We start from the raw sequence: 25363 nt of genomic DNA on the forward strand, positions 1-25363 counted from the left end.
TGAGTTTGATCCCCAGTACCAAAATAAAACAAAACAAAACAAAAAACCCCCCAAGAATATCTGTGTTAGGGTTTACCTTTTTCCTTGGTTGGTTGGACATTGATTAGTTCATAACTCACACATTGGTAAATTTAGTTTATCCTTTAACTACAACCTTAAGTATGTTATCACAGTTTTCACAGTTTCATTTAATATGCTTCAGGATGCGATGCGAACTTTGTTTAATTTCTTTTGCATTCCTCAGTGTCCCTTGGGTAGGTGAGTACGTAGTGTTAATAAATATGAATTGAAATAAGAAAGGAAGAAAACTACATGTGTAGTATAGGTTTGTGCATAAAAACACACACAAACACATACATGTCCACACAACACACACATATGGAAAGAAAAAACAAAATACTGAAGATGATTACTTGCAGAAAGTACAGTAGTAGGTATTCTTTATTTTCTTCTGTAAGAGTCTATTCTCCATTTTTTACATATCACATATTGCTATGTTATGATAAATTTCAATGCAAATTAAAAAAGTGAAAATGTATTATAAAATAATATGCTTAGTTTATACTAAGTAGAGAAACAAGGATCTTGGGAGCATATTCTTCAATACTGTACTTTGGTCAAACTGAATCTTAGTAGCACTGTATTAGATAGTTTATAGAGAAACGGGTTCTTCTGTTTCAATATATAGTAAGAAACAGGAAGTTTGCGAACTGTGGTGTAGGAAACTAAAACTAACAAACTTATCTACTATTTGAACTTATAGGTGTATTATAAACAAAGAGTTGTTCTCATTATTTAAAAACTATGTTCATTTATAATTGCTATATTTTGTCATTGAAGTAAATTTCAAATATACATTCGTGTTGTATTAATGTATCCTTTTCCTCTTAAATGCCAAAGTATTGACCTTATAAGATGGTTTCTCCTAAACCTACCTTCCTTTAATATTTATGATCATAGTTAAATGGAATCATTATTGATTTTGTTTCTCAAGCTAAAAACCTAAGTTTTCCTTCTTTTTCACATTAAATCACTACCTGTGAAATGTAGAATATAAGCTATCTTTGAAATCTGTTTCCCCTTTTTCCTTCCAAATGTCATTGACTTTTCATTATTTCATCACCTGCTCTGTTGCCTCATTGCTGATCCTTCAGCTTCCAATCTCCAAAAATTTATCCTCCATTTATTCCAGTGTGATCCATCTAAAATATACACTAGATTACTGCAGTGATTTCTACAGATCTTTCAAGATAAGATCTTCCATTTAGCATAGCATGCTAGGACTCCTGTGCTCTTCCAAGCTTTGCCCATCCTCTTCTCTTACTGCCTCATGTGTGTGTAGTACCTTTGAACATTTTAGCATCCTTCAGATATGCCACGTTATATCTTCCATGCCTTTGAACTTGTTATTTTTTCTATCCCTAGTGGTATTTCTTTATTTGTCCATTTTACTCCTGCTTATCTTCATCCTCAAACTCAAGTATGCATGGTCATCTTTATAGATAAGCCAAACCAGAGTCAGCCATCTTCTGTGCCAGTATACCTGACTGATATATACTCTTATTATGGCATCTATTAGAATATTGCTAATATTTACTCATATTTGACTATGAGTCCATAAAGTCCCCATTAGACTATGAGTCCATAAAGTATATATCTACTCTTGGCTCTTGGAGGATGGTCTGTGGCATGGATCTCTATCCTCAGTACCATCTGGCTTTTAAGAGATGAAGTCTTCTTCTTGATAGTCAACCCGTTCCCACATAACTCATATCCTCCCCTCCAGATTATATTTATTCATTATTCCTCTTCATGAATGTTGAAGATTTAATGAGACCGATTAGCTACCCACTCCACCTACTCCTCTAATTGATCTTCTAATGATCAATTGAGGAAAATAACTGGAGTTTCTCCCATGGGTATTATAATAGTATTATTAATGGCAAAAGTGAATTCCAAGACAGGAAGAATGAGGAACTTCATTTCCTGTTTACCTAACATCTAGTCATAGTACCCCTGAACGGTGGTGACTCTCCCCTGCTGGAGGGGACTTTCACTCATGCGTGTAAGTGAAGGAACATGGAGGCAGCTGGGGTACTTAAAGTTAATTTTAATCCAACAGGAGAAAGAAATAAAACCACTGATGAGCAATGACTCTCTTCCTGGATAATCTGGAACAATGGGTTTATTAAGGTGAACCACTTTACCACCCATATGGGAGCAATCAGGAAGCCAAGAGAAGAGCTTGAATTGTTCATTCCATTACTTCCAGAGTCAGCAGATCAGAAGTCTGTGGTCTGAAGAGGACTGAAGGCTCAGAAATTTGCTGAATGCAAAAGTAACAATGCCAATTCAAATATAAGGACAGTTAGTGTTTTACATAGAAAAACATGTTTTAACAAGAGTCCCACATACATCAGAGGAGCTAGATCTTTGTGGGAGCCTTGGAGGATGGTCAGGGTTTCAGTGAATATGGTTCTAGCTTGGTTTTGTAGGTGCTCTGTTTAAACAACAAGTTCTAGATTTCTGCCTAGAAGAGGAACTTCAAAAACAAATGTTCTAAGATGGTGCATGGTGCCTGACTCTGTATAATTCTACATACCTAGTGTAGTTCATTTTGTAACATCAGTAGAACGAAATGATATTTAAAATGCTCCTTTGTCATTAACAATCAGGGCAAGAATGTGATTGCATTTCCAGCTGTTACTGAGCAAAGAAAATAGTGAAACCCACTACTGACTGGCCTTCAGGTGGCACGAAAAGTCTGACATTGATTTGAGCCATTTTGCTGGTGTAGTATAAGGGCAAGGAGATCATAATTGTCTACCAAAAGATGGGAGTGAAAGTAAGTTTACAGTGAAGGTAACTGAACTTAAATCCCAGGGTTCCTCTTTGGCTTGGACTCCTAGGGCTTTGAGAAGGATACTGAAGTGTGCTCAATGGGTTAAAAATTGAGGGGGAGTAAGATATTTAAAGTGTGATTTGTTAAGAATCTGACTTCCCCTCTGGAACGTGTCCCTTTGAGTTAGTGACACTGGAGTGATCTTGGCTAATCTTTTTGTATCTAAATTGCTAGCAATATAGTTGAAGGTTTCCATGCCATCCAGATAAGAATGTTAAAAATTTGTCATACTGTTAGAGAAAATGCTAAATTATTTTTCTATTTTTTACAAAAAATATTACTTTTTTGGGAATGGACATTTAAAAAATATAGAGCCAAAAATGCAGGGAAAAATAACTGTCATAGATTCTTGTCAAATAATAATAACAAAATTATTAACTTCCAGATTTTAGGACATTCATAGTATTTGCCAGGTTTTAGCAGTTTGAAATGTATGTGAACCATCTTCTCATTCAAGGTAACTATTTTTGTACTTATTTTTATATTTGGAATTTTGTGTTAATTTTCTTAAAGAAGGCTTCCAAATTGTGTAAGCTTTAGGCTCACACTCCGTGGGTCTCTCCTTGAACTGGAAGTATTTGGTGAAATATCCATGAGGTAACTCTCTGTTGCTATGTGGATATCCAGAACTGTCCCCTGCTCACAAACACCATTTATTGGGGGGAAATAAGAGGAGATATGTTATTCTCATTTCTGGCAGTAAATGCCAAATAGGTGTGTGCTATGATTGACTCTGGCTTTGTAAACTGCTCTAGACAAGGAACATACTCTGTCACCTTTGTGTATCTAGCATGGGCTCTGCTATTTGGTAAAATAACTGTACTTCAATGTTTACTGACTTAATCTAAAACCCCATTTCAGACCATAGCACAGTTTCATTTTTTTCTTCAGTTTTTAAATATGCTATAATTAAGTTTACAGTAAATAGAAACAGTATTTATTCCAAAGACTCTAATAGGTTATGGATCAGATTTTTTTTCTTTTTCTTTTTTTCCTCCTCCTCTCCTCAGCCCATTGTAAATGTCCTCCTGTCTCTGTTTCATCTTTATTTTTCAATCTCTTTAAAATTAATTTTATTGGTACATTTAAGGTATACAATATAATGACGTTCATCACTGGAATTTGCACCTTTACATAATCCATCTTGGTTCTTATTTTTTCCCCATTCCCCTGCCCTCCCTTCAACCCCTCCATCCCTCTCTATCTACAAAGACTTTGTTTCCATTTTTTCTTTTTCTCATATTAATTCCATTCCCTTCTTTCTTTGGGGAGGGGTTGGGGAAAATAAAGAAGGGACTCTCTTTCTTTTTTTTTAGACATCTAGATCACCTTTGTAATGGTGTTGTATCTGACTTGGTCTGATTTTTGTCCATTGCTTTTATTTAATTTCCAAATTTATATTCTTGTTTTTACTTTTCTTTTTCCCCTTAGAACTTCTAAGCATTATACAGTTGTTTCCAGTGACCATCTCTAAGGTGATGATTTAGTTATAGGAGTTAATAAAGTTTTGCTGTAATTTACTAAAGATGTTTGGCAACTGGTGAATATTCACCTGTATTCCTAATGGTACCAATAAAATCCAAGTTGTTATATAAATTGAAGAGTCTTTTTTAAAGATTAGAGAGAATCTGGAAAGAGTTAGTGATAGTGAGATTTTCATTCATAGTGCCAAATTTTAAAAGCTGTATAATGTTACCTTTTTTACCCCCCAGCACTAGGGTTTGAACTCAGGGTTTTCCTGCTGAGCTACATTCATGGCCCCTTTTTATTTTGAGACAGGGTCTTCTAAATTGCCCAGGCTGGGCTTGAACTTGCAATCCTTCTTCAGTCTCCCAAAGTGCTGGGGATTACAACTGTGTATCATCACATTTGGCTATAATGTTGCATTTTTTATGACTTCTATAAAGTGTTCTCAACAATTTTGGTACACATCAATAGCTCCTCTTACTGACTTCCTGAAGCATATGTTGCTGCTATCATTGTTACCTCTCAAAACTTTTGAAATGAAACCTTTAAAATCCTCCAGTTCATTTACATAGAAAATGCACTTGAAGCTCGAAGAAGTGACAACTAAATGTAGCCTTCCTAAAGCTACTTGCTTTTGATATAATTCTTAGTTCTTAGGAAACTATTTGGAAATATGGAGATTATGGTGAGGTCTTGGTAACTTCACTTTAAAATTAGCACATAATCACATCAAAGATATAAAAAACTTCTTTTAATGGCTGAACAGCACAGAAATCAGTGAAAATATAACGTGACTAAACCTGCTGTAACATCTGCTGAAGGTGTCAGTCAGAACAGGTGCAAGCCAACACGGAAGCCCAGGAACAGATCCATCGACAAGGTGATGTTTGCAGTCTCCATGTAAATTCTGTCTAAAAGTGAGAGACCCACAGTTAGCAGATTCATAACTCTGCTTTTATGTGGTTTGGAGTTTCATGTACCTGCAGGTCTTATTCACTTTGTGTGCATGTGTGAATGTGTGGACAGATAAGTAAATAAAAGATATTAGTGGAGAGGAAAGACTAGGACAAGGAAACTAACTTCAGTAACCCTCAGGTACCTCCCTAACTTGGGGTTGCTTTTGCTTCCCAGAGAGAGCCCAAGTATGGTTTGGACTTTTCCTGTGTTCAGGGTAGCCAGGAGTGAGACATAACTGTAACTGACATATATGTTTATGTATGTTCCTATGTACATACATGTGCCTCTTGGTTTGTCTATGAATGCATGTACTTACGTATACTTACAAATTCTTTTCTTTTAAAACTAGAGTCAGTTAAAATGGGACAACTGAGTTCACAGAGATTTGGGTAGATGAGTATTTTGTAGAAGGAAAAAGCATGATAAAAAGCAAAAGTTAAGCAAAAAAAAAAATTTAATGGGAAACATGAATGACTGCATGATAAAGTCAATTGTCTATATCTTTATTGTTTTAAATAAAGCATATTTTCTGTCCTTTATAGCACATTGAAGTTGTGACACACAAGAATTTTATAAAGATAAATTAATGAAATATAGTTTGACATTTTAAGTAGCTAGCAGGAATGATTTCACCCTTCAAAAATGTCTGAAGTGTTCTTTTATTTTTTTAGCTGTGGTGCATTATAAAACTTTCATCATGACAAAGGTGTGGTAGTTTTATAGATGTTTTAGGTGCTCTCTGTGTTGAAGTTGAGGGCTTTCTTTTCATTGGTCCTCTCTAGAGTCTCTATTAAGCCCAAATTTCTTGTTAAAAAATCTTTTTTTTGAGATATATTTTGCTTATTGTGAAATTTACTCACCTATATAGCCCGACTTCTTAATATGATCACAGAGACTGTAAGCATCACCATAATTTTTTAAATGCATTCTTGGTTTTTAAATCTTTCCAACCCATATTCTCTGTATGAACTGGGTTAAAATTTTAGTTCAATCAGAGTCTTTTAAAATAATCTTGTAACCTGTGAATTCTTTCTTATTTTGCGTAGCTTCACCATGAGCATTTATGAAATACACAATGAATCATCAGCCACACTTGTTTAGTTTATGAGTGCTATAGAATTTTCAGAATGAAATAGACACAAAATACAAAGAGTAATACAAATGAATGTTATTTGGATAAGCCCCTCTCAAATGATGTCAGATGGAAATATTTCTTTGATGGATTTTCTAAGGTCTGGAAGCTATGATGTTGTATTTTTCAGCACTATAAGTGGATTCATCCTTAGGACGAGACTCAGATTAACCAAACACAGCAGTGCTGTGTAGAGTTAGAATATCAGCTCATTCATCTGCCATGAGAAATCTATTTGCCACAAGTCTAGAACATGCATGTTGTCATAAGTACTGCATTAGTTGTCTAAATGCTTACGTACAAGGAGAACAATTCATCATTTGAAAGTTGTCTGGAATTTTAACCAGGGGAAATCTTGTCCAAGGGATTCTGATCCTTTAGATATCAACATCTAAGTTTATTTTCACAGGAAATTGTGTATGGTTCTTTGACTAGGTTCTTACTGGGAAGGTTACCAGGGAGCTTCATAGCTTTAAAATTCTTTATGTTTCTGACCTCAACCGCTCAACTGAACTCCAGAGCTTTATCTCTGAGTATCTCCTTCCCATGTCCACCTGGACATTCAGTAAATGGATAGAGACTTCTAAGGAAATCCTGAATTATATGCTGAATGCTGTATTAGAGAGTAGGAATAAACTTGAACCCACACCAAAAGGCTCTCTTGCTTATCCAGAGAACCACGTCTCTCTTCGCTGAGTAAGAGGTGAGTGAAGCCTGCCAGTGCTGTTGTATAGGGTTTACTACAGAATGATCATCTCGGAAACATACCAAGTTGTCCTCAGATCAAGTACAATATAGATTTGAAGGCTTTAATGTTTTTATATTGTTCAGTTTTTACAATTTACTCTGCAAACAGTGAAGAAAATAATACAGCTAATTTAATCACAATATTTTGCATGCCATCTTTGAAAACACCTGGGCTGATTTTGTTTTATATTAGCTATTAATTCTGTGATTCACTCTCCAAAATTGACATTTTTTCCTTATGGTAATTCCGTAAGCAGAATGTGAAAGACAAGACCATTAGGGCCAAAAGGCAAAAGTTAACTTCTTGCTAATTGTGTGACTCATAAACTTTGGCATCCATGACTCATTTATCTGTGAAATGGCGATAATTGTGCCTGTGTACTTAGGCCAGAAGTCTTTTGAAAACAGCAATGTAAAGCTCTTGGAAGTGTCTGGCATATAATAAACACTGTAAAATTACATGCTGGTATTAGTAGTTATATTACATAAGTTTTCTTCAGAGTAGGTTCCACTAATTAGATGGGTGAAATTACACCTTAACCAACTTTCTGCGATCACTCAGCTTGAAAAATCCTTATCCATGTTACTGAGAAGCATACATCTTCACAAAACACCAGCTTAATTCCAGAAATTCTATCTCTACATTTTAAAATCCCAAGCTAACCAACCAAATAAATAAATAAAAATTAAATACAGCCTGACGCCCTGATTTAAGACCACACGTACAGGTTTGAACCTTATTTCATTTAAGTATTGACGGTTCATTGCTGAGCAGACTGTCACAAATGAACTCAGAGCTAAAATGCTACCTTTTACCTTATTCTTAACTCTAAGGGTAAAGATCTTATATAAATAAAATTCCTTCTTCCCTACCTCTCTACCTTTCTTTTCTTCTTGTATCTCTTTCTCTGACACAACAATACCAATTAGCACATAACTGTAAATTCTATTGGACACTTTACCATAATTTCTACTTTCCCACCAAGAAAACAAAAGATGACCCAGAGAAATTCATTTGGCTATAATTCATTAGATTATGAAATGCCCATTGAAAAGAAAGCTATTTTCCAGGTTCTGTTGTAAGAATGTATGCAGAAAGTAACTTCCATTCCTACATAATAGTACTCTATTTTATCCTTCATGATAATATATACAGTTTTGTACTTTTTTTTTTTTTTTGGTACCGGGGATCGAACTCAGGGCCTTATGCTTGGGAGGCAGGCAGCGGCCCCACTGAGCTAAATTCCCAACCCCGGGTTTTTACTTTAAAACAAGAGTTGTACCTCTTTCCAGAATTACAGAGATATATGAAATTGTTTTTAAGTATTGATCATTACATAGACTATAAAATCTTTAAACTATAAGAGCATCTTCAGGAACATAAGGGGTTTGTTAAAAATGTAGCTGTTGAGCCAGAATCAGTCGGTAGGTTTAAAACATAAAGGAGCTCACTTCAAATGTCAATTTCTCATCTATCAAATTAAGAGCCTGGATTAGATGGTCGAAGGTCTTTTGTTCCTATAAACTGTCACAGATTGCTTCAGAACAATTTCTACATTAAAACTTTTAATGTACTATATACAATTCCTGAGAGGCAAAGGTTTTTTTTTTTTTGATAAAAATGGCACAATCCAATGGCTGTCATATTATTCTAGTTTCATTTCTTTTGCCATTTAATGGATCATTTCCAATCTCATGAAAACATTTTCTATAGTTTGACAATCAAAGATTAAAAAATAAATCTGGCCGGGGATTTAGCTCAGTGGTTTCGCGCCCTGCTGCCCAAGTGCAAGGACCCGAGTTCGATCCCCGGTACCAAAAAATAAAATAAAATAAATCTGGCCACCTGAGCAGCCAAAATGCTCAGTTATGTTGCATCCGGTAGCTTACAGTAATCTACTTGAATTCATCTGTTGGTAATATGTGTTTTCTAATAAAATGAATTGCATCTGTTTTCAATTTTAATTTTCTTATGAGTGGATAAAAAAGTGATTTGAGACTCCTGACAGAAGTCTGTACTATGTCTTTTCCAACAAGTCATGTTATGTACATGATAATCTCTTTGAGAGAGCCTCATAAATGTTGATGGATTAGAGACAATATTAAAAATAAACTAATGCCCGGTTATATTCTATAGCATTTGAACATACTTGTCTAATGAAAATGCAACTAAATTGAGGCAGGCTTTCATTTTCTGAAGAAGCTTAAGACCTGGTGATTTTCAGTGTGTAGCTAGTAGAGGACAGGGTAGAATTTTAGTAATGTGTTGTAATCTCTTTACATTGTATTTCAAGAAAAGATGTATTTGAGGAGCCACCCAGAGATATACTGTAAATTTACAGATGTATATAAAAATTGACTGCACTTCCATTTCTACTTAATGATATTTCATTTCATTATTAAATTTGAGGTTCAATTCTTAGTAGTACTTATTTTCTAATCGTTTTCCACTTACTCAATTGAGAATCATTCATGACCATATTATGTATTTTTCCCTTAAAAGAAATGTTCTGTCCATTTGCTCAATTTCCCTTTGCCCTTTGCCCATTTCAGTCTCTATGTCAGACATTATCCTCAAAATTATTTATTACCAGTTAAATTTGTCAAATACATTCCCAGACCCAAAGTCAATCCTGTGCATTTTCTGAGTTAGGTAGACATTTATAGCCATATTCTATGTTGACATAAAAATGTCAACACTCTAATTATTAAGATACATGTTCCATACTTGGTAAAATATTAGATATAAGCAGTCTGGTCTCTGTTGCTATATGGACAGATTTGATGAGCAGAATCTTTATCTTCAAACATGATAAAAGACTAAAAACCCATTTTTTGAAAAATAGCATTTGCTTTTTTATACAGTTGTATTGATGTATACTTTATTTCATATGCAAAATTCAGATACATTATAAGGTTAAATCTTGAGGAAATATATCATTTCATTTATGGGGTAATTAGGTGTAATAGATGTTGGCTTTCTGTTCATTTGTGATAACTGTACAAGTTTATCTTTATCATGTATCACTTTAAGCATCTCATTCTACTATTTAAAATCCTTCAGCACTTTTCATTGAGATCTTTATGAAAAATCCAAATGTTATAGCTGGATTTTTATGACCATCTGTTGTCTGGTCCCTAAACAAGTTTCCAACCTTATCTTTGGTTAATCTTTTATCTGAGCCCTTCCTTCGGTGCAGCCAGATGGAGTCACTCATGTTTCTAACATATTTGTAGCACCTCTGTCTTTGTATATTGGCTCACATACTCTCTGTTACCTAGTATGAATTTGCTACTTTTTTCCACTTAAGAGAAATCTTTTGTGCTTTTCATAGCCAGGTTATTTACATTGTCTATGAAAGGTATTGCTGAAACAAGTAAGGGAAGAGAAGTGAATATATTTGGGGATGGAGGGAGCTAATATTTTATTACCTACCATGTGCCAGTACTGTGATGACATTTTACATATATTGTTTCAATTAACATTGTTTGTCTTGAGATTCTCATTACATTCTTTTATTAAATTTTGATAAATTATCATCATTATGACCAAGTTCAGTGACATAGTACCTTCTACTTATTTTAGATATAAAAGAAATCAAAGTAAATTTTGACCCTCGAGCAAAGTATGAAAAACAATAGCATATACTAAAAATAAAAATCAAGTAAATACTAGTTCAGAGGATGAAAAATACAAAACACTGAGTAAAATATGCACGTCAGTTAGTACCTGGAAGAGTATTTCAAACAATAAATATTTATTTTATTAGGAACATAAAACTGCCTAATATTGTTAATTATGTGATAATATGTCTTAGCTTGTCCTTGAAGAGGGAAAACAAATAAAAGGGAAAGGATGCTTTTTATGGAAAATAAAAACACTACACAGTATTTGTTGCTTTATTCATTTGAGACTACTATGGAAATTTAAAAAATTTTTAATGACTGTTACTTACTATCCAGCTTGTTTAATGGTTTTGCCTAACTACAAGATGAATCATTAGGAATGAGATAAAGTCTTGAAGGATACATGAAACAGAAACAGAAATGATGAGGTAGATTCTCTTGCTTACACCCTTTTGTAACTCAGTTTCTTTTTTTTTGGTACCGGGGATCAAACTCAGTTTCTTAATATTTTCCTAAAAACTGTTTTTCAAGAATGCACTACATAAATTGGTTCCAATTTAAGTACATTAGTTATTTTTCCTATTTTTTGGTACTTACTTTATCAGAAAAAATAATTATTTTGTTGACATTGTAATTATTTTCTAAAAGTTTGTATGCCATAATATGAGATAGTACAATAATTATAATATATTTTAATACAGCCATTAACATACTGAAATTAGACTTGATATTTTGCCAAGTGAGTATCTAGTGATTTCATGTAAGAAGAAATAAAATCCAGAAAGAATGGAGGAAAAAGGATCTCACAATATTGACACTAGTGTGATTTTTATAGGTTCTTTTTATTTCTCTTGAGACACAGAAAACTGTAATATCTTTCCATGTTTCACTTCACTGGTGTTTGTGCACCATAGTCTTATTTTGACTGTATTATTCAAAGATGGAAAACTTGAACATGGGTAGAACCAACATTTTATTCTGAATCTGGAATAGCTGAAGGTAGGAAAAGTTCTGTCTTCACCAATGGCTGAAACAAACCTCACAGCACTACAGGAAGTATGTGAATCATGTCATTAACCAAAGCACCTGAAATAACCATCGCGTAGACTGTAAATGCTTCCAGTTATCATGCTTTCCTTTCTCTTTCAGGTGTTAAAGTGGGTAGAAGAAGCAGTGCAGGCCTCCAAAGTTCACCTGTTATCGACAGATCATTTGGAACAGGCTGTGACTATTTGGAAAATTCCTTTTGACCCCAGCCTCAAAGAGGTCACTGTGTCTCTGAGTGGCCCTTCTCCAGTGATTGAGATTCGCAATCCTTTAGGTGAGATAAATCAAACACTGCCTAATGTAGTACAAAAACCATGGGGAAGGGAAACTTTTTACACAGATTAATACCAGCTTTATGAATATATTGAATAAATTCAGAAATGATTAAGATGTTGAAAAAGGAAAAGGTCTTTTAGTCCTAAGTATTGTTGAATTAACACAAGATTCAGAAAGCTAAAGCTTCTCATGTTTAAGCAAAAACAGGTTGAGTAAATTATCCAAAAGGAAAATATTTAAATTAAACTTCAAATTATATATTTAATCTCTATGTAAGATATTTCACAGTAACTTATTCTGTGAAATGTAGTTCATGTAGTTGAATCACACTAAAAATTCATTCTAAAACAACTGTCTTGTTTTCCACTGAATAATTTTCTTTAAAAGGTGTAATTTTACAGAACAGAGTTGTTAAAAATAAACTTACATTATTAATAGATGAATGCTTTAATTTAGTTTGCTCTTTCAATAATTCTTTATAACCATATGGTTTTCTTGATTCTGCTGCTGGTTGATAATTATAAGACTTACATTGAAAAACAACCTAATAATAAAAGAAATCTCATTTTTCTTAATTGCATTTATAAATGTTTTTTGCCTATTGGTAATTGGCAAAATAGTTTTTTTCCAATGTGGCATTATAATATTTTTATGTTTTCCTCTTTGTGAATATTACATATAAAGAGGGCGGTTACTAGCTTTCCTTATTTGCAGCTTAGAATAAAATAAAAGAAGGCAGTGTGTGCAGTTGTCCTCAGAGGCTATATCCACCCACATTAGCAAATACATTGAAATATACAAAATAAGGAAAACATCTTTTTTTCAAGATTTCCATAGGCTTGACCACATTAGTAGACTTGTCTGTTGAGGTAACATTCCACTTAACAACATCCAGGCTGCTCAGGGAAGGCTTGAATTTTCTATGATGTAAGGTACTTAGAAGCATTTTTATCCGTTGCATTATGCTTTCACTACTATAAAAATCCTTATACATACAAATTATTGCAGACCTTTTTATTGAAACATAACATACTTACAACTTACTTGTTTATATAACTATACAAGTAGTCCATAAGAAGGCCAGGAGTGAAGAAACCATGACTGAATTCCAAGTTTGCTTTTCTTTCTCTGTAAGTCACAAGCATTGGATACTTTAGATAAGTCTTAGGTCAGTAGGGTGTGGTGTCATGCTACTGCACTACACTTCCTCCTTTAATAATTCCTAGGACAGATAAACCCTTCTCTTGTATTTCATGGAAAATTGGTGGAAGATTTGTACTTTGTTCAAAGATATGTTCAGGGCTCTCATGTTAGTAATACCTTGAGTGACTGCCAGGGAGAAATTTATTCTGGTTTACTGTGTTTGCCACCTATTTAATCTAAATCCCTCTAGTGACTGCATGCAACTTCTTGGTAGCATAGCAATTGTTGTCTAGGCTGGCTTTAGAAATATGATTACAGTTTGTCAATTGTTATTCTCGTTTTGTCATCAAATTGGCATAACAAGTGGGAATCTTTTTACTTCAGTTCCAGTGTTCAGAAACCCTAAAATTAAGTATATTTTAGATATAAATAACATAATATTTTAAGCTATGGAAACAACTGTCTGCCAGGTAATATAGTAGAAATAAAGTACCTGTCATTTTAGCCAGAGAATAGAAAATAAGTGCTTTTTGGGTTACACAGTTCGCAACACACTTGCATAAAAGCTGTTTCTGTTATTTGAAACCCGATCAGACAGTTAGCTTTTCATAATCTTAAATTAGTTAATATATTTAGCCAGGAGAAAGATTATGCTTGTTACCTTTATGTTTATCTTTCAGGGAAGCTGATAAAAAAGGGATTTGGCCTGAATGAACTATTAAATATACATAACTCTGCCAAAGTGGTGAATGTAAAAGAGCCAGAGGCTGGAATGTGGACAGTGAAGGTATTATTTCAAAAAGTCTGTTTATTATTTTATTTTTATGTTGGCATGTTTTATAAAATATATACAGTAGTTTATATCTTGCTTCTGCAGTCATGGGGAGCACTTTTAATACAAAGCCGTATATGTGGTTCATGTGTAGGAGGTGTCTCAGTCACGTGAATTTGACAGTTTTAAGTTTTGATGACTGTGAATGTCATTGATGCCACATACTAATGTTTAAAATTCTTGGATAGTTTTCCTATCATCAAATCTGTAGATTGATTTTATTATGCATCCCCTGCTTCCAAAATCATCAGAGATGGAGCCAAGAGACAATAATGGATGGAGCCACAGGCTCTGGGGTAGAACTGTGTGGGTGTGAATTTCAATCTTAAAAACTATATTTCCTTGGGAACAGAATTTTTCTGTGCTCTGCTTTCTTCCTGTGTCAGGTGGGAGCAGCAGCCCTTTCCTTCTTAGAATTGGGCTGAGAATTAAAGTAAGACTAAAACTTACATAGTATCCCTGACAGAGCAAGCTCTCAAGTACTATTGGCTGTTGTTACCTGGTAGATCTATATTCATTGTTTTCTTCAAAACAAAATGGTATTAGTGTCCTTGAATTAGTTCAAGGGGTATATAGTCACTATGTTGACAATATAGAGGAAAGATGGGAAACATAAAACACTTGAAATTCAGATACCATGAATCAGAGATCTAATTTTACTGCACATTGTATGGATGACTCACTATAGAAAGTGCTCTGAGTGACTCGCCCATATTTCTCAGACTTTTCAGTGTGTTTTGGTCTATTTCCAACTCCAGTTTCTGCATTTCTGTATCTGAGAGGCTTTTTTTTCCACAACAGGAGAAAGCTGTTCTGCTGAGGAATTAATACCTCTCAGGAGCAGCTTTTAGTCGCTGAAGGAATAAGTTCCAGATGCTCACCACGGGTGCAGTCTTAAAAGTTCACCCTTTATTGGCCTCTTGTTTTCCTGTATTACTTCCTCTCTACCTATCAGCATCCTTACATCTCCCAAGTAAACAACTTGCAATAGATTCCTGGGAGAACCTAAATGAAGATACTCTATGTATTATTTTCTCTTTTGTTATATCAGCCTCCCTGTGTAAGAAATGAGATTTATAGACTCATGATTCAAATTCTAAAAGTACTGTTAAAGAGTGTGGAAGTGGTATACCATAGAGATTCAAGGAGCTAGTTGCATGCCAATTAGGTTTTTTGTTTGTTTCTTTTGTTTGTTTGTTTGAGACAAGGTCTTACGGTGCAGTTCAGGCTGGCCTCGAACTCACAGTGGTACTCCTCAGCCTCCTGAGCACTGGGATTACAGGCATGCACCACATGCCTGGCTTATTAGGTTTTGTTTTGAAAGAATATTTACATTAATTTTCCCACTTTAAAGAATGACAGTTGATGTTATTCTGTTTAAGTTCTAAGGTATCAGTTGTTTATTCTCAGAACTCTAACTCCTGTAAGGCTGAAAAACTGTAATATGGAGTTTTTGAGATGGATAATATGGGATAGGAGAATAGGTGAAAAGTAAATCTGGTAATTTCTTAATGAGTGGACCAAGAATGATCCTATTTGTCTGTTTCAGTCATGCAGTTCCTTGTACATATTAGCAATGATGAAGTGTTTTGCTGCTATGATATGTTAAGTAAATGTGGCTAGATGTTTTAATTATTTTGATCAATTTACCAAAAATCTGACTAGTGTTGATTCTAACTTTCTATGACCAAATAGAAATATAAGACATACTGAGTCTCTTTATTCCCCCAAAAGTTTAAGCATGACTTAAGTCATAAGGGTCCTGAGCTAGCCGTCCATTGAGATGTCTTCCTGCTTTCTGAGTAGTGACATTAGGTTATCCATTATTGATTATGAAATATATGCAAGTTGTATGCTATCATTCTTCTATATTACTAGTAATTTATCATGATCCTATTTTCAGGTCATTTGGCTCGCTGGCAGTGGTATTTCCTCTAGTAAAACTCTTGCCTAGGAAAGATGTTGCATGCACTGTTGTTTTCCTTTGCACCTGACACACCTATTCATTCAGTCCTCCATTCAGTGAACATTTACTGAGTGTCTGCTTTTGGCCAAGTTCCATGCTCCTTACTTAATGGGCACTGAGCACATTTAATTGATAATTAGAACAGAGAAGTACTGAGGATTAGCCTCTGAGTGAGGAGAGTGATGATAAGTTGATGAAGCAATGAAAACTCTGTTTAGACAAGTTTCTAAACTCAGTCTCCTATAACTAGAGGAATAATAAAATTGCATAGCATTTGTTACCATGTTATCTGAAATTATATCTACTCCTCTTCACTCTTGGTTTATACCATTTCCAGTATAAAATTAATGGTAACAACAATTAAACAAAAGATGAGCATTGCAGTGCAATTTAAAAACAAAAACTTTTTTCTCCTATATAGAATACCAAAGAATCTATCAGGGTGACACAAAGACAATTGAGCTGAGTGTACTGTCGTAAATATTGCTGCTGACACTGGGTCTCCTTTATGTATGATAAATAAATGTTTTCCATGGGTACTTTTTCGTGAAGAGAAATGTCTAGTGTATCCTTGGAGGTATCTCCCATGCACTCTGCTATCTGAAAAATGTCTGCTCTCTCAGAAGGATTAATAAATTTCTAAATTTCAAGGAACAGTTGCTATCCCAGTTATGGAGAACAGTCTAGCTACTATTGGATCTTAGCACATTATGCAAGGACCATTGAATTGAGTCTGAGGCGATCTTTCTACTCATCGCCCACCACATGCTTTTATACTTTAGTCAAATACAATTGTGTACTGGTCCTCTCTCCTCCACTCTTATGCAATACACTTTTCCCCAAGAGGTTCCTTCTTCCTAGAATGACCTTTCTTTTAGTCTGATTTGTGACTATCCAGGGTTCAGCTTTAATGGTAACACTTTTTTCAAGATTTCTGAGATTTTTTTTTTCTCTAAAATGCTCTCTTTTTCCTCTGACTTTCTACTGAGATTTTTCTGCACTTCCCTTTTGGATGAATTTCTCACTTGTACCATTTTTAGTTCTGTGCAGATTTTCTCTTCCCAGTTTATTATAGACTAGATTTTGTCACTAGTGGATGCCACAGTGTCTGGGAAAGAACTGTATAAATATTTATGACTAAAAAATTAATACATTTATGCTGACGAGGCCTAGGGAAGCAGGCAGAAGAATGAGTTGAGTTTACTGAAGTGAGGGTAATATACAGTACACTTTAATGTATCTATGATTTAAAATGTTTTGAGAAATGCTATTTCTTTTATTTTGTGGTTTCTCCAGCAAATACTTTACTGTGACATATTAGGTAACTTTCACAAGACAGAGACAATGAGTCAACCCATTTGTGTAATGATTTAAACAACTCAAACATTTTAGGTTGCCTGTGATGTAGGTAAATCATGCTAAAAAGAGTGACTGAAAACAACATAAAATTTTATTAAAAGTAGAAGTTTGTTTTACAGCCCTAAATTTCCATTTTTAGGGAAGTTACAAATCTTGGATGTTATTGCTGTGAAGCAATATGAATTTTCCATTCAAGCAGCTATATCTATATGGAGAGTATTTGTGTATAACTACAGAAACTCTCTAGGCCAATTTTTGTCTGCTGCTTTTTAAGGGGATCTCCCTGCAAAGACACTAAATAATGCATTTAGGTAATAAATGTTTTTATTTGTCTGGGATTATCAGTATGATCATATAATTTAACACATCTCTTGGGGTATGTTTCCAGTAAGTAACTTTGGATAAACTGTCCTTAGATAATCTCCCAAGTAGGGAAGGGAGTGTACCAAACCATGTGATTATATTGAGATTCAGAGACGAGTAGAAATATTTTGGTTTTAGGTAGTTGTATTGGTTGTCAAAGTACGGTAATCCATCCTCTGCAGAACAAGGATAGTTTAGAAATCATACTCAGCTGGAATAAGTTTGTTGGGGAATCAAAATTAAATCCACCTCGAGTCTTCAAAGACCACACAGAATGTTATTGTGCTGTCCTCTATTTTCACTTGATGAGTCTTTTGACTACATTTGTAGACTACACCAGGTGTGTTATTTAATTGGGTTAAGTGAAGCATGAATTCAATGATTTGGATCAATGGAATGTTACAGTGGATTTTTTCTGGAAAATATTTGGTTATTTTGGCAATGGTCTGTTAGTATCTGACCATTAACTAAAAGGAATGGTTCTATTTAGAAAAGATATTTGTGGGCCGGGTATTTAGCTCAGTGGTTCCGCTGCCTGCCTCACAAGCACAAAGACCCAAGTTCGATACCTGGTACCAAAAAAGAAGAGATATTTGTATAATTGGGTACAGATAAACTTGGGTATATGTAAATATATATGTACATATGGGCATATGTGTATACATGTTTATTTAAATGGAATTTATTTTATGCTGTGAATATCTTTCCTTACCACATTCTTGCACAATGACATGATGGCATTTGAATCTGGCTTGCCTTATTTTGTTGTGACTCATACAATGCCTGGATTGCAGTAGGTTCTCAATAAATAGTTGAGTGTAACTATCATATTCTTTAATTTTGAAAAAAAGTGATGTGTCATTTAAGAGCAAATACTTTGAAAAGAGCTGGATATCTATTTGAGTTAATATCCATTACTTAATATCTCTTTGACCTCAGAGGTATTGAGTAAAATGAAGAAAGATAACAGCTATTTAATATTGTCATAATTAAATGAAATATTAATAAAAAGAGTTTATGAAGTTTTAACCATAGATAGATTAATTAGTAAAATTATTCTCTTGAGTATAAATAAAATATATGTTTATCTTTATTCTAATGTAGCTACACATAATTTTTTTGTTTTTACCAGTAGGGAGATTTGCTGTTGTATAAAACATTGCAACTGTTTAGGAGAAAGATATAGAAACCAATTCTGTCAGTTACATTTTATTGCGATTTATCTGGATAGGTTTCATATTTATTGCTAGGAGAAATTTTCACTGGCTTAACACAAGCAAGATAATTTCTCATTAATAGCACATGTCCCATGGGATTTAACAATGTTAAATGTTAAATGTTCTGTTTTATAAACACTGAAGAACTCACTATAATTTAGAACATACAAGCTCTTTAGTTGCTTTAGTAGGGTAAAAGACAGGGGGAATATGTATGCAATAAACAAGAAGAAAGTATTTATGTCACTTCTGTCTCATTGTAGAAGTAGCATACTTTACTCCCTTTATAAATCATTGATCAAACTTATGGTTTGATGGTGTGCTGGAGCTGGCTTATAATAATTCATGAGGAATTGATTATATACTTCTCCTCCCAGTTGTGTTCCATGACATCAGGTTGGGAGCTAGAAATCAGACATGATGGGAGTATTCATGCTCTCAAAGAATACCAAAAATTAAAATTTCCTTTTTTTCGTAGTGGAGTTTACCAACATCTATCTAACCTGACTGCTCCTAACTGGAGGAATACTTAGAAATGGAGAGCAGCAAACACATAGTTGAACAATATTATTGTTTTCTATATCATAGGGACCAATGCTACCAAAAGATTATATAAAAATACTATGCATAAATTTAGGTACTACAGAAAAAGCATTGAACTTGCTGTCAAAACTTAGGTAAGTAATAATTTCTTTCTGCCTCTATTTTTTATGGTTCTATAAAAATCATCTTTGGCTGTAATACAGTTATGTAAGATAATATGTGATTGTGGTTATATAAGGTAATATGATTTTACTTAGCGTAATGAATTCTTGATGAACCTGGCATTTGCTGATCTTAGGGGAATCTAAAGAAGAAAATCAATAGAAGGCAGTTTAATGGTTTTAATATTCAACTCACACTTATGTACATATTGAGTAATATTCTGTAAATTATGAATATGACACAGTCATTGCCCTAAAGATAGGTATTGAATATAGATGGGTATTCAGTAAGTCTTAGCCCTTTAACTAAATAGATCTATTTGCAGTAGAGCTGGCCAGGAAGATCTGAGCTATCTGAGAGGAGCAATTCCGGTCCCTCTGGAGCTCTCCATGGTGCTTGCTCTATGGTGCTTAAGCCTGTCCCTGCCTTCATTTCCTGGTAGTCTTGCTCCAATTCAGAAATCTAGATTCAGTTCTGTTTTATAAGACAAGGCTACCTATTTCCAATTTCAGTGTGCCAGTATGTATCTAGTGTAAATTGCTTTTTGCCACGCCCTGCCTCGCCTCTGCTCACAGTGCAGCAGCCCATGCATTCTTGATTCAGATACTTCGAGAACATAATGAATATGGTACTCCTCAGAGTATAAACTTTTAAAAAAATTGTATGATTCAGTTGACTATTTGAAACACAGCTCTCAGGGTTTCTAGCCCATTAAACACTGTGCAGCATCTAGTGTCTGTAAGATTTCTTGTTCTGCTATGTGCCAGCATTATGCTCCTAGACTTTCTTCTTAGCTTCAGAAGCCATGAGGTTAAGGCACTTCCATGCAGTAGTCACACTTCAAGGGATTCTGTGGTAGAACTTTGGTTTTGGGAGTCCCATTCTAATAGTAATGTAACCCACAGGTTGAATCTACGTGATGTGAAAGATCAAATAGAGAAACATTAGGACAGAAATTTTAGCCTCACTTTTTATTACATACATAAGAAGATGGCTAAAATAATTTGGAAGGGAAGAGAGGGTGGAGAACTACAGCTGGGTTGTCTCTGCTTAACTCACAGAAAAAGCTGAATTTTATTTGTCCTTCCACCACCTGCATATCATTTAGCTCTCCTCCTGCTACTCTAGGTTCATAACCTGTTAGAACTCACAGCCGTCTCCCAACATTTCTGCAGTTTCTTGAAAGCTTACTTTCTTACAGTCCTCTTGCCTCATATTATTGTGTGTGGAGTCTAAGTTTTTGTACTTCGATGCAGGGCAATACTCAATCTCATAAAAATTTCACAGCAGGGCCGGGGATTTAGCTCAGTGATTCTGCGGCCTGCCCCACAAGTGCAAGGACCCGAGTTCAAGGACCCGAGTTTGATCTCCGGTACCAAAAAAAAAAAAAAAAATTTCACAGCAAATCCATCAGCAACACTTTGTGAGTTTGGTAGATTTACTTGTTGAACTCCCCTTAGCCTCAGTTTCTTGTCTCCCTATCATTTTTCTTTGCTGCCCTTCTCTGGACAGTTCCACGAGTTCTTTTACTCTCCTTCTATTTTGTGTAGCATATTTCAACTTTTATCCTTCAGACTAGCAAAATCAAATCCATTGAGATCATCCTGATAAATGCATAGAGCAGTGTGGTTTCTGGATCCACCAGAAGTTCCCACCCAGCTCTGTTACCTGCTCTATTTGTTTTTATAACAAATAATTCAACCTGTTTTCTTGAAATGAGGATAATAATAGTACTCTCACAAGAGCTTTTGTGAAAATTAGCAGTAATAATTTATGTAAGAGGCTTGGTTTTAACCTGCGTTTTATATACATTTTAATATTTTTTCTTTTGCTTCCACTTGATGATGGGTTTTATTAGTACACATAAAACTGTTTTTATTTTTATTGCAGTGATATTTTATATAGGGAGATCAGATAAAAAGCAAGCTACAATGATAGCTTTCATTAATTTGTAGCAAAATTTGGGCACTTTCTCATAAAGAAATTTAATGTGATATTTATTATTCTTAAAATATTCTCCAAGTATTGTTGTAATTTATTTAAGAGAATGATTAAAAATGATAAAAGTGGGAATTAATATTAGAGGTTATTTTAACTAAATTAATTTAAATTTTTGTTTTTATTATATTTAAAATCTGGCTTATTTATGGATCCCTTGTTTCCTTCCCCTAATTAATCCTGAGTTGTATGAAATTGTGAATAAAACTAACTCACTTGGAGATATCTTTTATTTATATTCCCTTTTAAATTTTATACAGATGTTGCTCCTATCCACAGTATAATATAGAAACACAGAAGTAAGATGTTTTATTATTTAACTTATTACTCCTCATATTTTAACACTGTTCAGAGAATAGCAAACCTACCTTCTTACTTTTACATACTTTGTTAGCATGGTACTTGAAAGCCGAAGTTCATTTATTTTGCAATAATTTTATATGAAAAAGGGCTCACTATTCATCAAATCTGTTATTTTTAATGGATTTTTAACAACAGAGGATAACATATTTTCAAACACTTGCATAATTTCTAATTTTCCCCTTAGATGTTAAGTGCCACTGTTTGAAAATAACCTCTGACAGCAGATTTATTCATAGAACACTTGGCAGATGATCAATGATGAGGGAAAAATACCCTAGCAACAGGAACATAGCTCCTCATCTTCCCTCTTCTCACTGCCAAATAATGTGGAGTCACAGTGATTCAGGGGATACTTTGTAGTTTGCAAAGCTCTGAAGGTAGTCTCTCTTTAACCATGGTATGGCTCCATTTGGTTGTTCACTATATCTATATATCTATATATAGATATATATGTATATATATGTATAGTGCATTTTTAATTGCTGTGCATCTCAGTATTGAGATTGGGATTCATATTTGGTGCCTTGATGTTATCTTTTGAATGCTTTTCTTCTACTCTTACCTCCCATGCTACTTAAATGCTGATTATGCAGTTTTATTTTTCATTTCGGGACAGAATCTTAGTGATCATAATATAAAATAAAGGTGAGTTTTTGTTTCTGAAACTTAGGTGGTTTTTCAAATGCAGATTCCTAGACTCCAATGACCAGAGATTCTAATTAATTAAATCTGGACTGGATCTCCAGTGTTTGCATTTTTAACAACCCTCATGATTGGTGTAAGTGCAGGTACTGGACAAGTGGTGGTCAGGTATTTCTTGGAGAGAAGCTGAGCTAGGGACTAATGCTAATTTATGTTTGTAGACAGTGTAGACCTATGGTGAAGAGTGTAGAGCTTGATCTTTAGATTAAAACCCTACCCTTTCAGTTAGCAAGCCTTGTGAATGTGGGCAAACTATTTAGCAACTTAGTATCTTGATTTCTTTATCTATACAGAGAAAAATGATGATTTCTCCATTAGAAGTTAATGTGGATTAAATAAGCAAGTGCATTTAAAGGGTCTAGACACAGAAGAAATGCTTTGTTATTATTATATCCTGTGCCCTTAACCCAAATTATTTATTATTTATGTACATATGAGTCACTTTAGTGCTTAGTTTATGATTATTTAGTGCAACCATCGTCCCCTTAATGAAGGTTTAGCTGAACAGCCTAGTCCTTATTCTTTTGTGTATTTCTTTCACTCCATTTACTGCAGTGTATAAACATTCCTACTTCTTCATCTGTCTCCCTCAACAGCTATGAGCTCTTTAAAAGTGATGACCATGTTCTGTTCACATTTGCCATTCAGCACTAAGCACCTTAGCTAGAATGCTGTTGAGTTGAGAATGGCATTTGGCTGAAGTCTGGAAAGCAGTCAACTCTTATGCTTATCCTGGTAATGTTCCAGGGGTGAAGAAAAAAGAAATATTTTCCAGAGTTTAACCTGGATGGTATTTGTATCAGAAAAATTTAATCATTTGTTCATTTCATCAATATTTGCTGAGCATTTACCACGTGAATGACAGAATAAAAGTTTGTGCTTTTATGGAGCTTTGATAGATTTACTTGTAGTCTGTTCAGTAGTGACTGAATGCTTATAGTGACTGCTGAACAATTTGTACATCTTTTACTATTGGGGATGAAATATGTTACTGAATTTTATTTTACAGCAGTTCTCTTAGGACATAGTAGAGAAAAACTTGCATTTTAAAATACAGAATCATAACTAAACTCAGAACATCCAGGTCAAAGCCTCAGTTTTTAGACATCATCTTTAATTAATATTCTGCAGTTTACTGTAGTAGTATTCATTGTGACCAGTATCCTGTATCAACTACTTACTGGGTTTGCCATTAAATATTTTCAGACCTCTAGCAGTGGGAGGCACTCTGTTCGCATCACTGGTCTCAGTACTATTGATTTCCGCGCTGGTTTTTCCCGAAAACCTACTCTGGACTTCAAGAAAACAGTCAACAGACCCGTGCAAGGTTTGTATGTGCGTGCTACCTAAATTGGCACAAAGTAGTCCTCTGTGATTTTATAATCTTGTAAGATTCAATAAGTTGAGAAGCGTAACATCATTACCTTAAGCACGATTGCTCTTTTGGCCTAGTTTGTTTCTCAAAGTGTAGTCTGAAGATCAGTGATATCAGACACTCAGGGACCTTTATAAAAATTAAGGTTCCTGGGGCTCGATCCAGTGTCTGAAATTAGAATCACAGAATATAGGGCCCAGAAATATTCATTTTAGTCAGCACACCAATTGATCCTTATACTTACTAAATTAGAGAACTACTAATTTTTTTCTTACTAAATATCTATAAATTGCCCTGTTGTCAAAATGAAATGCATGTGTATAGCTAAAAAATTAAAGACACCATGTATCATTGAATATTCCAAGATGAAACCATTGATGATTGTTAACGCTTATCCTTGCTCCTATTTTTTATTTATACATCAGAATCTCCAATCTTAAAGCTAAAAAGAAAGCTCAATCATAAAACTCAATTGTGATCTTTATGATTTGTTTCTGGTTTATTTCTTTTTATTTCTGTAGTTTTTGTAAGGATGCAAAATAGTGAATGTTTAAAAGCACTTGTGTAATACAAACATCATGTAATACAATATTTATAATTCTAATATTTCTGCATTTATACATTGTTAAAATATTAAAAGGTAATTATATAGAACTTTCTAAGTGTGATCACATGCAAGCTATCTTTGAGTAGAAAAGATTCTATAAGTTGTACACTCTTCATAGGAAATCTGTAATACTCATCCTTATGGTACTTATATATCATTATAATGCAAATGTTTATTTCATGCATAACTTTAATTCTATGTTACTTATATATAATAACAAAGTCCTTATCTTGTAGGAATACCAACCTATGTACTTTTGAATACTTCTGGGATTTCCAGTCCAGGCAGAGTAGATCGTCTCGAGCTTCTAAGTATCTCAGGAAGTTCTCTGAAGACTATTTCTGTTAAATATTACCCAGATCGAAAACCTTATGGCATATGGAATATTTCTGACTTTATACCTCCAAATGAAGCTTTCTTTCTCAAAGTAACAGGCTATGATAAGGATGATTATCTTTTCCAGAGAGTGTCAAGTGTTTCTTTTTCTAGTATTATCCCAGGTAAGACATAATTTTCTTCAACATTAGAATATGGATAGCTTAAGGAGGGCAGGCGATTCCTGTGGCAAAGAATGGACT

The 25363-nt window shown here is 34.2% G+C and overlaps 1 protein-coding gene across 8 annotated transcripts in view; it reads left to right on the forward strand.

Moving 5' to 3' along the window:
* The window catches only part of Hmcn1 (hemicentin 1), a 421540-nt gene that overhangs the window by 148204 nt on the left and 247973 nt on the right, over positions 1–25363 (forward strand). For all 8 annotated transcript variants that reach the window (XM_087194441.1, XM_087194442.1, XM_087194444.1 and 5 more), the window contains 4 exons: positions 11982–12153; positions 13979–14085; positions 24010–24130; positions 25022–25285. In XM_087194441.1, the coding sequence (XP_087050567.1) occupies positions 11982–12153; positions 13979–14085; positions 24010–24130; positions 25022–25285 (664 nt within the window). The remainder of the gene's footprint in view (positions 1–11981; positions 12154–13978; positions 14086–24009; positions 24131–25021; positions 25286–25363) is intronic.

This window comes from Heterocephalus glaber, unplaced genomic scaffold, assembly GCF_053883595.1.
Source record: "Heterocephalus glaber isolate CG9 unplaced genomic scaffold, H.glaber_assembly_v1.0 deba00001600, whole genome shotgun sequence".
Classification (NCBI taxonomy): domain Eukaryota; kingdom Metazoa; phylum Chordata; class Mammalia; order Rodentia; family Bathyergidae; genus Heterocephalus; species Heterocephalus glaber.